The 14585-nt window shown below is 51.6% G+C and overlaps 1 protein-coding gene across 2 annotated transcripts in view; it reads left to right on the forward strand.

Moving 5' to 3' along the window:
• Positions 1-14585, forward strand: part of LOC139680209 (fer-1-like protein 4) — a 40039-nt gene that overhangs the window by 1519 nt on the left and 23935 nt on the right. For both annotated transcript variants that reach the window (XM_071572619.1, XM_071572620.1), the window contains exons 4-19: positions 1939-2038; positions 4181-4272; positions 4881-4922; positions 5010-5174; positions 5450-5510; positions 6650-6781; positions 6900-6962; positions 7891-7975; positions 8249-8408; positions 8550-8733; positions 9521-9707; positions 9907-10271; positions 10614-10722; positions 11458-11656; positions 12782-12902; positions 14454-14554. In XM_071572619.1, coding sequence (XP_071428720.1) covers positions 1939-2038; positions 4181-4272; positions 4881-4922; positions 5010-5174; positions 5450-5510; positions 6650-6781; positions 6900-6962; positions 7891-7975; positions 8249-8408; positions 8550-8733; positions 9521-9707; positions 9907-10271; positions 10614-10722; positions 11458-11656; positions 12782-12902; positions 14454-14554 — 2166 coding nt within the window. The remainder of the gene's footprint in view (positions 1-1938; positions 2039-4180; positions 4273-4880; positions 4923-5009; positions 5175-5449; positions 5511-6649; positions 6782-6899; positions 6963-7890; positions 7976-8248; positions 8409-8549; positions 8734-9520; positions 9708-9906; positions 10272-10613; positions 10723-11457; positions 11657-12781; positions 12903-14453; positions 14555-14585) is intronic.

Below are 14585 nucleotides of genomic sequence, written 5' to 3' on the forward strand. Positions count from 1 at the left end.
TGAGCAGGATGCACGTTATAGAGCAGAGACAGAGCTGCTTGTTCTGGTGGGGCAGCAGTGCTATATAAAATTCAATAAGGAGAATGATTTAGCTGTGCCAGCAGTAAGAGGGACTACCTAAGGATCCAGATCTGACCCTCAGGTGAGACAAAGGTAAAACAAGGTGCTGAAAAACAGAGCTATGAGGGCAGGACTTGCAGCAGACCGGGGGCCTGCTCTCACCCTGAACATCCACATGGTGGCCATGACCATGCTGCACCCAAATTCAGCATATCTGTCCATGGGGAAGTGCCGTGAACCAGTGGTGGTATGGCTTAACCTTCAAAAAGACAGCAATTTAAATTTAAAGGACAGCCAGAATTTAAAAATGCTTCCAGGTGGCACAACTAAAACGCTGTGAACTCAGTGGCTATCACAGCAGGTGTAAAACACTGCAAGGAAACCCTGCAATAGAGATGACAGGTTGAGTACTGGTGGTGGAACAAGAAAGGCAGCAGAGGTATGTCCTTCAGGATGTGTGAAACGTGAGGATGCAGGCTCTGATAGACAAAATATGAGAACTGAAGGAAAATGCACAGGAATAACTTCCTGGAAGCAGCTAATAATACAAACCTTTTCAAAGCTGCCAGAGAGAGTGTGGAAGAAACAGATAAGCACAGCACATGTGAGACACTTAGAGATCAGGCCAGAGCAGAAAGTGTGGCAGAACGTTGTGTCACTGTTTCCTGGATGCTTTCCTTGTAGGAGCTGGATCACAGGAATTGTCTCTGAGTGAAATGTCAATAGAAACTGGTAGAGGACAAATAGATGACATAAGTGGTAACAAATCAATAGGACCTGACAGTGTGGAGCAAAGGAGTCCATTGGGAAATGAGTGGGCTGGCAGTGACAGTGTATCCACATACACCTCTGCTGCTGGGTGTAGTGGCAGGTGACAGAGAGTACAGTTCAAAAGTAGTTGGTCTGTGCACTGGGATGGTAAAAAATAAATAGAGAATGTGGAAAGACAGAAGGAAAAAATTTGTTATGTTGCTGTCTCTGTGGTCTCTGGACTTCTCTGTGGGCATCCTTTCTGTGGCAGCAGCACCAAGCTGGCAAGGCTGGCAAGGAGGGGGTTGATCGGAGTGACTCCTTCCTTGGGGATGGGAGGCCAGACAGGCTCTGTGTCTCAGAGAAAAGGGAGGAGAGAGGGAAGATGAGAGATCAACAGCTTGCAGCTGAAATGGAAGTGCCTGAGGAGGGATTCCTCCTGCCTCAGTCCCAGGTGTGCAGTGAACTGCTCCAACAGTGGCTCCCAGCAGGCAGTGAGAAGCTCTGCTCCATGCAGGCTTAGCTTGACAGGTGGCAGAGCTGCCAGGGGGAGATGGGGCCCCATGTACACATGAGTCCAGATTGTGGCCATGCACACTGGTGTTGGGAGTGCAACTGTGATCCTGCCTCTGCCGCTTGCAGGGAGCTGACAGCCCTTCTCCAGGGAGAAACCCTTCGGAGGAGGTAAATTTTGGCCTGACTTGCTGCAGACATCCTTGTGGCTATACCTCTATGTCCTGTTTCTGTGTTTCCTTGTGTAAAGCCTCTGTTTCCCAGTTTTGTTGGGGAAGAGTCAGCCCAGCTCTGCTGGGTGCCCAAATACAGGCTGGTGCCTGTGAAGCCCAGCTCTGCTGAGGGGAAGAACTCCCTTGAGTCCTTCATGAGTCTGGATCTGCACAAGCCTTTAACCATCAGTGGCAGGTTGGCTGCAAGCAGCTGCCTGGGCAGCACTGGGGTGGGGGCAGGATGTGCTGCTGCGTCGGTTCAGGTTTGGCTGCCAGGCTTGCTCTGGAAAGCACTTCAGGGCAGCTCAGAGGGGCTGTGAGTTGGAGAGCAGAGACTCTGGCGCTCCCCAGGATGTAGGGGATGCTGTGTCCAGTGTTGCTGCAGCCTTTGTTTGTTTTCCAGGCTGCTTGGTACCCTCGTCCTCAGCCTTCAGCACCTGATGACATCTGGGAGGCTGATCCTGCGGGAGTCTCTCGTGGATAGGAACCACAGAATCACTGGTGTAAGTCCTCCACAGGCAGCCTGGCTGTCAGCAATCAGTAAGGCTTTGTGGGAAACCTCATGTGGTGCTTCCCACGTGGATTTGGGGCTGAGGGGCAGTCCAATGTTCTGTTTGAGCTGTTAAGCTCTATGGCATTTGTGCCCTCTCTGCGCAGGGATGCAGTCACTTCACACCTACTAAGTGGGAGCATCTAGAAATGCATGGGTTGGGCTGGGGGCCCTGGATTTCTGCTGAGGGCCTGAATAAGTAGAGGGCTGTTTAGTAAAATCTTTCCAGGTCTGGGTGGTGAATGTAGGAGGTGGCATTTAATCTACTCTGTGCACTATGCTGCAGGACACAGAGCAGGGGGGAGCTGATGGGGGGAGGGGGAAGGTGGCAGAGTGCTGTGGGACCCCCACTAACTGGATGGCTTAATGAGAGTCTGGAGCAGGGTGAGAGGTTCTGGCTGACCCTTTGCTCTGCAGGTCTCACCCTCCTCCCACCCTGGCACTGGGGCTCACTGGGCCCTTCGTGCTTGTAGAAAATGAACACTGCCCTATAATGAGCTGTTTCCTGCCAGCTGGGTGGGCAGGGTCAGTTCAGTGGGTGCTGGAGAGCCAGAGCTGTGTGCCATGGTGGTGGGCAGGGTGGGAAGAACAGAGGCACCAATCCTGGATCCCTGTTTGCCCTTCCCACGGATTCAGCCCTGTGGTGGCACATGGGATGTGGCTCTGTGGCCACCAGACCATGAGCTTGAGTGGCACAGGCACAACTTTCTTGTGTTGCTGGGCTGCCTGGATCATGGAGCAGGTCCAGGTGGAAGCTGCTCATTTCCAGGATGGTTTTTAGCCCATGCAGATTACTGGATAAAGATTCGTGCTAGCAAAGAGACAGGGACTAGACTCCTTCCTTGGTGCTGGTGATGGTTTGAGGGGACTCCACTGTAAGGTCAGAGCTGCCCATTTCCCAATCCTTGCCCTATACTGTCTCTGCCCTCGTGCTGATGAGCCGCTCCAGCCAAAACCCAACCGCGTTTGGTTAGTTTTAGATTGTGCAGCCCTGGCTGCACAAGAGCTGCAGGGGACAGAAACAGGGAAGGAAAGACTGGTCACCCATCCAAGGGCAGCCTGAGATCCTGTTCCTCAGCTCAGCTGGGATGAGACATGTCTCCAAGGGAGAGGCTGTTTCAATCGCTGCTTCTTTAGCAAATTGAGATTAAAGCCAGAAGCCTTCCTGGTAGTCCAAGTCCTGTTCTTCTCTGAGGCTTGAGTTATTCGCACCCTTTTTTCTCCTGGTGGTTTGAAGGGGTGTTTTCAGAGCCTGAGCTTTTCATCCAACTTTATCTCAGGCTTGTTCACCCTCCAGCTTTTACTTGCTGCCTTTCCTGATCCCTGTACTACTGCTTTCTTGGGCTATGTTACTGCTCCCAGAAATGTGTGTTTTCCATGGACTGAGCTCTGAACCCAGTCTATACATCCCCTTCAGCCTACTAAGGAGTGACCTCCTACATGCTTGTGATTTTGGCCTCTGCTGGGGTATTCTTGAGTGTCTGTGTTGGTTTGAAGTCAGACTGGCCACCTGCAGACCAGGGGTGTCCAGACCCTTGCTGGCAGAGCCGATACCCAGCAAGCTCTGTGCTCCTCTGGCTGCCCTTCTTCCATCTCTAGCACTAAATTGATATCTCCTGTGATGCAGACTCTGAGTGTACTGATGCCTCCTGCAGCATTTTAGTCCAAGCTGTCCTGCCTGGGGATGCTCTGCCAGCTGTCTTGTGCCTCCCACAGAGACTGCTCCAAACCCTACATGTCATTCTGCAGGGCTCTCCCCACTTCCCTTGTTGAAAATGCCTTGAGGCAGCTCTCAGGGGCCTCTTTGTGGTATATTTTAGATTTGGAATCTTGAGCCAGCTTTTACTCAGTGAATCCTGAAGTTTGGGAAGCTGTAGAAGAGGGGGTTTGGTTATGTCTAGCTTGTTGATGGAGGCAAACAAGAGGAGTCTGGTGTGAATATGCTTCTGACGGGGTTGTGAGCCCCTTTATTCCACTTCTTTTCAGCAGTTCCTTGCTTCTTTTTTCCTTCTGCCCCACTTCCCCTTTTGCGTGACATTTCTGGGGGCGTTTTGTGGCTGCCAAGCTCTCAGGCTGCTTCATTTTTGGCTTGTAGATCCACATTGAGTTGGATTTGCGCTACCAGCCTCCAAATGGCTCAGCGGGGATGTGGGTTGAAGAGGACTTTGTCTATCAGATGAAAGACAGGTATGAAACTCCTGGGAAGAGCAAGTTTCCAGGCAGTTTACATGACTGCCTTTGCTGGTGACAGCCTTTGGGATCCAATCCAGCCTCATTTACTTTCCTCCTCTGGGCAGGCTGATGCATCTTCACTCTACAGCAGTGATAAGAGAGCAGGGCTTTTGGACATTAAATATCTTGTCTTTGCAATGAGCCAGTGCAGGAGTTGGGAGTTCTGAGGCCCCTTGGGAGTCCTTTTGGACTCGACAGCATCTCTGCAGCATTCCTGGCTGACAGAAGCAAGCCTTTGTAATTGCAAAGTTGCAGAGAGTGTGGCTTTGGACTGCAGCAAAGCCGTGCATCCTGCACGCCCAAAGCCAGGGGGGAGAAGAGGGTCTGGGTGAACAGGATGACAGGCAGAGGCCTGCAGAGTGTCACTTCTGTAATGCCAGAGGTGAGGCAGCAGGCACACAGGGTGGGCAGTGGAAAACCTGAGGAGAAAAATCCCTTAGGAGGGTGCTGATGTCCCTGCCAAGGAACAGGCAGGAGTGTGGCTGGGGCACAGGTACTGAGATGCATCAGGGAACAGCCACAGCACACTGGGCCTTGCAGCAGGACATCTCTTGTGCTTACAGCTCGGAGTTAATCATCTGCAATCCTGGATTTGAGCAGCTGGAGTGAGTAAATAGCCCTCCTCTGTGTCTGGGCTGCCCTTCTGGTGCAGGGCAGGGCACAGCTGACATGTGGTTCGTGGGGCTGTGTAGGGCTGCCGAGGGACCGAGAGCCAGTGAGCTGAACAGGAAAGCTGCTGCACTGGGCAGGAGGCTGGCCAAAGGCCTGGAGACTGATGAAGAAGAAGAAGAAGAGGAAGATTTCTATGATGAGTCTGAGATTGAGGTCTCGGGCATCATCTTCAGCCCTGTGAAGAGGTAGCCACGGCATGCTCTTCTCTCTTGCTCCTGCTTGGGTCCTGTGGTGGAAAGTGCCAGACCCTGGTGTATTCCTGTAGATTGTGGCATCTCTTTTGGTAAAATGTCAGAAACATTTCATCTCCAATGACCTCAGAGAGGGACTGTTGGGGATTTGCTCCTTACCAAGACAAAGGGCCATTATTTGCCAGGGTTTCTGTTGCTTCCTGTGATGGGAACTTACTCAGGTCCATGTAGACAAAGAGACCTGCTTACCTGGATTTTTTTCTGTGCAGCCGCTCCAGACTCTGTCCTGCACGGGACCTCTTTGCCATCCCAACTCCACAGAGCTTCCAGGTACTGCAGCACTGCTGGGTGTCCCTGCAGCTGCCTCTGGCCCTGCAGCTGGTCCCTCACTGTGGGTCTGGGCTCCTCCGATTGCCAAATACTTCAGTGGGGCCTCTAACAAGAAGATCTTCTTGCTTTGTATGACTTCCCTGGGCAAAGTGTAAGATTCCCTGAATGGATTTCATCCTTAAGTGCTGGCCCAAACATCAGCCAGCCTGGAGTAGAATTTCTTTTGGAGCACTATAGTTAGCTATGGATATGCAGGAGAAGGAAATCAGCCACATGTGCCACTGCAAAGCACTGCATGAGCAGAGCTTCAGAGAGCACTCTGGCAGGGCTGGTTCCTGCCAGCTTCCCCAGGGCCTTGTCTGGGCCCTCAGGTACATCTGTGGGGGATGGCTGGGGTTTGAGGGTAATGCAGGGACTTGCTTGGGTGTACTGGGAGGCTGGTATGACGCTGTGGCTCTGGCCAATTATCTGACATCAGGTTAGTTTGATTTCAGGGCAGGTCTTCCAGCCTGGGTATGGATTTAAATCCTTCCCTGGTTCTAAGTAAACATGGGCTCACATTTGGTCCAAGCAGGAAGCTGTTGTAGGTGTCGAATTTCCTGCCATCATTTTCTTGAAGCTATTGCTCTGCACCTTAGCAATGGCCTAGTTGCTTGTACTGAGAGCAAATGTGAGAACATTTCTGCCATATCTTAGACTTGTAACCAGTTGCTGTAAATGAGATGGCCACATTCCAGTGTTTCCAAAGGAGTCCATCTCTGTGGGATTCCAAGAGAAGTATTGACAGAAGATAGAGAAGAGCATCTTCTCCAAGATGCTCGGTGGACCCCACCATGTGGGAGCAGTGGGTTGGCAACCCCTTGGGATCAGGAATGAGGATACAGTGGTGCTGGGAAGGCCACTCTTGTCAAAGGTACTGGGGATGTAACACCTTATTTCCTTGCTTGTCTGAAATAAACAAATATGCCAAGTACCACTTTGGTCTGTCCTGGCTGTAATAATTTTGGCAGCCATGCTCTTGCCTGCCCCAGACATACACCCCTGCATCAAGAGTGCTCTGGTATTGTTGAAACAATCTCAGGATGAAGACAGAAACAAGGAGAGTGCTGATCCAAAGGTTTTCTCCCTCATCTTCTCAGGTTGGGATTAATGTAATCGAAGCACAGAAGCTTGTGGGGGTGAACATTAACCCCTTTGTTGTAGTGAAGGTTGGAGAGGAGAAGAGGCACACAGCAACCCAGAAGTCAACAAACTGCCCCTTCTACAACGAGGTTTGTGACACAGACAGAGGTTCTGTCCTTGCCCCACCCATGTCTCAAGTACCTGGGGCCATCCTTGCAAGGGCTAACTGGGGGCCTGAGGCTCAGCTGCCTTGCCCTTCTCTTTCAGTATTTTTTGTTTGAATTCCATGAGCCAAGGGACATTTTATTCCACAGACTCATAGAGATCTCTGTAAGTATTTCCTCCTCTTCATCCTTCATGGTAAGTGGGACAGTCCAACTCTTCTGTGTGTGGACAGGTGCAGTGACAGGCAAAGCAAGAGTACCAATGCCAGCCAGCAGTTCCAGCTTCCTGTGGCTGCAGTGGGGCAGAGACCCAGCCCTGCTCTGAGCCAGCTCTGGGCAGTGCTGCCTTCCCACTTCCTCCAGGTCAGGCTTTCTCTGCACCTTGTGACTGAGGTGGGCCCTCTGGGGAAGTTTCTTGCCTGCTGCCTTGTTGTCCTGCCATTTTGGGGACAATTCCCTGCTGCCATGGAGTCCCTGCTGCCCCTAACCCTAAACCCGGAGCCTCATCCTGCAGGTTATAAAGGCACATGACTTGTGTGAGAGGAGCTCAGCAGGCAAAGAAGTTTTCAAAAATCCCCTGACCCAAAGCACAAGGGCTTCCCTCAGACACAGGGGTGTTCTGAAGACTGGTAAACTCAGCCAGCACCTCCTTTGCCAAGCAATCTCCAGCACTTCCCTGTGAAAGGCTGCATGTCTCTTCTGCTGGTGTGAGCTCAACAAGCACTGAGCAAGGCTCGGGTTTTGGAAGAGGCACTAGCCCGATAGGGTCATGGCTCTGCCCTGAGCCAGCAGATTATGGGAAATCAGGTCTTCTCCAGGGCAATTGTAGGGGTTGGGCTTACCTGGAACTTGCAGAAACTGAATTAGTTGCACAAAGTCATGCTACCTTGGCCCAGGTTGGACTGAGGGTCTGTGGGAATAGTTGAGCAGGAATGGGTTTGTCCCAGGGCTAACTCAGATGGGTCAATGTGAATGAGGAGCTTGCAAATGCTGCCTCAGTTGTGCTTTGGTGAGCACCTCTTAGCAGCCCTGTCCTTCTCAGAGATGTCTGGGTGTGTCACCTGGCTACCCATACCTGATGATGCTGTCTGCAGGTTTTTCACTCAAAGAAGATACCATTCCTAGGAACATGCATAGGAACGTTCAAGATGGATGTTGAGACAGTGTACAGCCAGCCAGGTATGAGGGATTGCACCACAATCCTGCCCCTGTCTCTGTCTCTGTCTGAAATTGGTGTTTCCTTCATGCTCTGCTGGGTCTGGTCAGGGCCCTGGCTTTAAAGCACTTAGGTCATATGATGATCAGCACTTGCTTCTCCTCCCAGTGTCTGAAGGCAGGTGACAACTCCTGCATCTTCAGATGCAGGATCAGGACAGTCTTTGTGCAGATGGAGCAGTGATGTGAAATGGAAACCTGGCCTCTCACTGGGGAACTCCTCCTCTTCCCTCTCAGATCACAGGTTTTTCCAGAAGTGGGCAGTTATCAGTGACCCCACGGACACCCGGGCGGGTGTGAAAGGCTTTGTGAAGTGCAGCATCTCTATCTCTGCACGTGGGGATGTTGTGGGCTTCCTTCCCACCTCCTCCAGCAGCCGGGATGAGGACATTGAAAGGTAGGTGCAGTGGAGTCTTGCATGATCCAGTGAAAAAGACCTGTGGTGAGGCAGGATCCAAACTTCTGCCAGTCAGGGCATTTCCCAGCACTGTTGTCTGTGGACTCCAGAAGAGACATAGAACAAGAATTTGTCTTTCAGGAACCTGCTGCTTCCTAAGAGAGTCCCTGCAGAGAGACCCTGGGCCAGGGTCTGCATCAAACTGTATCGTGCTGAGGGCCTGCCCAGCATGTGTGCAGGCATCATGGGTGGTTTCTCCAAGATCATAGGGGAGAGGAAAGTCTTTATTGATCCGTACGTGCAGGTCTCATTCTGTGGACAGCAGGTAAGTCTGCCAGAGGGTCTGTGTTGGGACAGGTTGATTCTCCCTATGCTGTGTAGCAGCCTGCATTGGGCTCAGGCTGCCAGGAGCCTCCATGGGGCACAGCAATCCCAGTGGACATAGGCTGGGAGAGCCAAGGTCTTGCCGTTTTTAGCACTGGCCTGAGCTGTGTGGCCATGGATGTGCAATGTCTGGATGAGACGGCTTTTCTGGAACTTCTGTCTCTGCAGAGCTGTCTGTGGGTCAGTCCCAGCCCTCAGCACAGCCACGGGCTGAGCTACTGGTTTGCAGGCAAGAATTCGTATTCTTAAACACAGGGAAAGGGTCAAATTAATCCTGGAGCAGAAGTCCTTCCTCTCTGTCAAGCTGGACTCAGCCTGACATCCTCAAGAGAGTTTACTGAACTAGTGGCCCTTTTCCTGCACCCAAGGCCAGGGTTTCTGGTCCTGTGGTATCCATTAATATGAGAATCAGTCCCTGGGCAGTCTGGGGGTGCTCCCAGGGAACTCTGAGACACCTCTGGGTCTGCTGGTGCTGCCTGCTTACTTTCAGTGTTTTGCCTTGGCTGTGCAGGGCATGGCCAGGGCCTTGGGACAGCCCCCCTTGATGAAGCATAGAGAGGAATTGTGGGCTGGGGGGCAGGAGCAGGGGCAGTGCCACCTCCAGAGCCTGCCCTGCAATATTTTCAAGGTTGTAAAGGAAAACATGCCATTGCCAGAGAGGCTCTGAGGCATCCCTTGCTCTGGCCACTGCTTGGGGCTGTGTGGTTTTCACATCTTCTCCTTCCCAGGGGGAAACATCAGTGGAGACCAACACCACTGAGCCTGAGTGGAATGAACAGATCAGCTTCATCGAGATGTTCCCACCTCTGTCCAGGAAGATAAAAGTCCAGGTGTTGGATGATGCCAATGTTGGTGATGTGGCCATTGCTACACACTACATAGACCTGCAGGAGATCTCGGACTGTGACAGGAATGGTGAGGCCTGGCATGGCTGCCCTGGGGCAGGATGTCCTGGACAGCCCCATGCCATGCACCTTCTGCTTGCCCGTGGTGGTCTCCTGGCAGCGGGAGCAGGAGTGGCTGAAGCACAATGACATCCTGGTGTCCTGGGCTGCCCTCGTGGGGGCAGGTCTCTCTGCAGCACCATAATGAGACCCTGTCCCTGTTGCTGCAGGTTTTAACCCCACCTTTGGCCCAGCCTGGGTGAACCTGTACGGCTCCCCCCAGAACTCGGCTCTGCGCGACATCCACAGGGACCTCAATGAGGGCAGGGGCGAGGGCATCTTCTACCGTGGGCGTGTCCTCATGGCCATCACAGTGGAGATCTTCAGCAGCCCCAGCGTGGCAGAGAGCAAGCTTGGGAACAGAACGAGAGGTACCCTGAGCAAACTGAAGCTGAAGAAGAAAAGTAAAAAATCCAAAGAGAAAGCCAAAGAACCGAACCAGTTGTGGGGAGAGGAGGAGCCGGGGAGCTCTCAGGAGGCTGAGCAGCCCGGGGAGGTCACTGTGGAGGTGGAAGAGCTTCATCCGCTGCCTGAGGTGAGTCCTGCTGTGCTGGAGTGGCTGACCCGTATTGGTCTGTAGCATGCACTGTTGACATAGGAGAGGGGTAAGGCAAGATGCAGCTGTGTTGGTACAATAGCCATTGCTTAGCCCCAAACCTGCTCAGTGGCTTCACATAAGCATCAGCCAAAGCCATGACTGCACCAACACCCCAGGATTTTCAAGAAATCTTGTGCTGCCTCTGGCAGCCCAGCAGTGACCTCAGCCGCATTCCTCTGCAGTCCTGTGGGAGGGCTGGCAAGCATCAGCCATGCCCTGGTGCTCAGGCAGTGTTTTGGCACACAAGGCTCTCAGATTGATTTGTGTTTCCTTGCTCAGAATGTGCTGGGGAGAAAGGAAGAATTCCTCCTTTTTGCTGCCTTCTTTGAAGCCACTATGATGGACTCCTCTCTCACCTCTAAACCTGTCAGCTTTGAAATCTCTATAGGTGGGTATTCCTCAGGGCCCCATGTCCAGAAACTATGGGAACAGTACAACTCTCCCTCTGACAGACCAAGTCAGCACTGCCAGCCCCTGCACAGCTTGGGAACTTGGGAAGGATGGAGATTGAGTCTGGAGAGTGTACACAGTGCTTTACTTACCCGAAAAGCCTGTATGCTCTCCCATGGGATTGGAGTTTTGTAATATTTGTATGAATTGCCTGTTTGGGGAAAGTGGTTGAAACTCTTATGGGAACCGAGAGTGCAAACAAGTAGAAGGGTTTGGGAGCAAGAAGGAGGGGAAGTTGGGATACTGAGGCTGGCTATGTGGCACTGAAGGGCTGTGAGAACAGATGATGGGGAAACAATGGTTGGAGGTGGGTCAAAGCCCTGACCTGCTAAGCTGGGCAAGTGGAGACGATTGATGCTGAGACATCTTCCTTGAGGGGCTGCTGCTGGTCCCAGTGTAGGGGTGTAGATGGCAGTCAGCAGGCACTTGATGGAGTTAGCAGAACTTGAAGATGTACACAAGGATCTCCTTGCAGTTGCCCAACTCCTTCTCAGACCTCCTGGTTGTCCATGTGATGCTTCGATGGTTGGGCACACTGAACTGCAAGTTCCCAAAGCAGTACATGCCTGTGTGCTTCCCTTGCCAGGAGGATTGCCCTCTGGTTTTGCCAGCTAGAAAACTTGTTTAAGAGCAATCCCACTTATCTGTTTACCCTTTAATGCTTAACTTTAAGGAAATTATGGCAAATCTGAAGAGGTTGTGACGAAAGGATGGCAAAGAGTGGAAAAGGGAGAAGTGAAAGAAGAAAAGCAGCCTCTGCTGGACTCTGTTTCAGATGGTGAGCTGGATGCTGAAGTCCTGCCCCCAGCTTCAGCAGCACGAAACAAGTCAGTTACGAAGAGCCAGAGACCAGAGCCCATGGAGTATGACAGGTAAGTCTTCTTTGTCTGTATTTCCCACCTTCCCTGGAGCTTGTTCCACCTTCCCAGATGGTTGTTCCACATGTTATTAGAGATCTGCTCAACAGTGTGTCATGGCTTTAACTTCTTTGCACCCCTGTAGCTTGCCATGGTGCAGCTGGTTGCATTTCCCATTACCTCTGCAGTGTCTGCTTGGTGTGTGCAGGTGGCCAAGGACAGGGGTCCAGGGAAACTGAGACCTGTGAATAACATCTGTCCCTTTTCTGCTTAACAAGCAGCATCCTGTGGACTTGTTTCCAGGAAGGAGAGGAGTACTCTGACATACGCTGTTCTATGTTGGGCAGGCAAGACACATACAGAATCCCAGAATATGCTGAGTTGGAAAGGTCCCATAAGGATCATTGAGTCCAACTCTTGGCCCTGCAGAGGACCATCCCCAAGAGTCACACTGTGTGTCTGAAAGGTTTATCCAAACACTCCTGGAGCTCTGGCAGCCTTGGGGCCATGCCCACTGCCCTGGGGAGCCTGGTCCCTGCCCACCACCCTCTGGGCAAAGAACCTTTGCCTGAGATCCAACCTAACACTGCCCTGACACAACTTAAGGCTATTCCCTGGGTCCTGTCCCTGGGTCCTGTCCCTGGTCCCCACAGAGAAGAGATCAGTGCTTTCCCCTCCTCTTCCCCTCACGAAGGAGTTGAGGACTATGATGAGGTCTTCCCTCAGTCTCCTCTTTCCCATGAGCTCTTCTGATGATATCTTTGCTCTGGAAATGCTGCCTGGTTTGTCCCACAGGCCTGGCAATGTCTTGGTGTTTACGTTGTGAGGCCTGTGCTTGCTACTATTCATTACCACAGCAGCAAGAAATCTTGGCATCATCCCATGCTCCTGTCAGCCTCATTCACCTGAGCATGTGCTGCTGTCCCTACTAGAAACCCTGTGTGCTAGTCTGGGATGGCGAAGGGCAGAACCAGCAGCTTGCATCCATACCTATGGTGCAGAGCCCAAAAGAGCCAATTCCCTGTGAGGGGACTGAGCACATCCTCTGCTCCTGGTGCTGGGTGTGCCAGTGCTGCGTTGTGACATGGCATGTGCCTTCTGCAAGCAGTAGCTATAACTCCCTCTGCTTGCTGCCCTTAGGTCCTACAGCTGCCTGCCCATGGTTCACGAGAAGCCCTGCCTGTACGTGTGGAGCTACTGGGAGGATCACGCCTGGAGGCTCTGCATTTCCAACTGGATTGTCAAGCTGGCAGAGCGCCTGGTAGCACATTCAGGGTGTTTGTCTGTGGCACACACCTTCCTGGTTTGCTTTCCTTGATGAACATGCAGTTGCTCTGTGAGGAGTTTGCCATCCTCACTGCCCATGCAAGTCCATGTCTCTCACATGGGCTCAGTCTCACCTCCCCTTTGGACAGGTGGGGTCGAGCACATGGACTCATGCTGTGCAACTGCTCCTCGAGGGGTGAGCAACGTGATGTGATGTTGTTACAATCTGCTTAAATATTGCAGAAAGAACTCAGGTTCAAAATATTTTCCCCAACAAAATTAATGCTCAAAGAAGCTATCCATTAATTCAAAAAACTGATTTATTATTTATTAGTGAACTAATTGCTGGGGAATGCAGAGAGAGAGAAAGGAGATAAGAACAGTTAGAAAAATGCTAATATTTCTTTTTAGAAGCAAAGACAATATATACCACTAAAACTACTTTTCTGCCAAGTGTGTGTTTGTGTGTGAAAGCAGTTTTTATCCTTTTCTTTTCTCTTGGTTCTTTCGATGTTTGCCACTCTGGGACGAGGTTGGGAATGAAGCTTTTGAAATGCAGATGTGATGCTCGGTTTCTGCTGCTGGTCTCTGGTCTCTGTTGCTCAGGCTGGGCAGTCACTGCGTGGCAGTCACGCAGTCACAGGGAAGACGCAGGGACAGGGAGTTTGACAACTCACATGTGGAACACAGCTGGCCCCGTGGCATGCAGCATGGTGGGTCCAGATTTTCTTCAGGCTGGCAGATCTCAGTCCTCAGTGTCAGGCAGACAGGCAAGCAGCTTGGTTGGAGGAGAAAGAAGAAGTGAGGTGCGGTGGAGGTGGGGAAGATAGGAGAGTGGTTCTCTTCTTTTTCCTCCACACACACCCTACCTAATTTCCAAAATGTCTTTTCAGAGCTTTTACAGAGTACAATACCAGGATGCTTTGGTGCTGACAAGCTGTGTATCTGTGATGGTGGCAAGGAGGATGTTTGTTTGTAAGAATTCTTTGGCTGAATTTGCTGATATAGCAGCTAGGATCTCGCAGGATGCATCCGGCTAGATGTTTATGAAAGCTTTTTGGCAAAACTGCTGATAGGAAGTTTCTTTGATAGGATGCTTTTGACAGAGGAAAAATGGAGGAATATTATTGATTACATTTCTCTGTTATCTGATCGTCACAGATGTCTGTGACAAAAAGTTACTCTGCTGGCAATCCTGAGCTGTGTGAGAATCAGGAAGATGATTCTGCAAGCTGACTCTTGGGCCCAGGCTGTCATCAGGGGACTGCAATTTCTTTCCAGGACCTCATCTTTCCCTTTTGGGCTTAGAAATGTGAAAGGAGAGCTTGCCCACAGTGTGTGTCTGTGGCTGCTCAAGGACTGAGACACAAGGTGTTGTAATAACTGGTGTTAAGGTTATCCCCAGGTTCTGGAGAGTGCTGCAGCACACATGAATCCCAGCTCTGCAGAAAGGCACAAGCCATTTGTAGAAAATGTATCCTTGCAAGGCTTTGTCCTGACCCCTCAGTAAGGCGCAAGCTCTCTAAATGTTGTGGTTTCCCTACAGGAACAGGGGCTGGATGACGTGGAGAAGCTCTTGAGAAGGCCAAAGGCTAAAGCAGAGGAGCGGCTCAGAGAGGTGCTGGAGGAATTTGTAGCTGGATGCAGGTTGGCATGTCCCTGACTTCCTGAGGTTTCT

Source organism: Pithys albifrons, chromosome 18 (genome assembly GCF_047495875.1).
Source record: "Pithys albifrons albifrons isolate INPA30051 chromosome 18, PitAlb_v1, whole genome shotgun sequence".
NCBI lineage: Eukaryota > Metazoa > Chordata > Aves > Passeriformes > Thamnophilidae > Pithys > Pithys albifrons.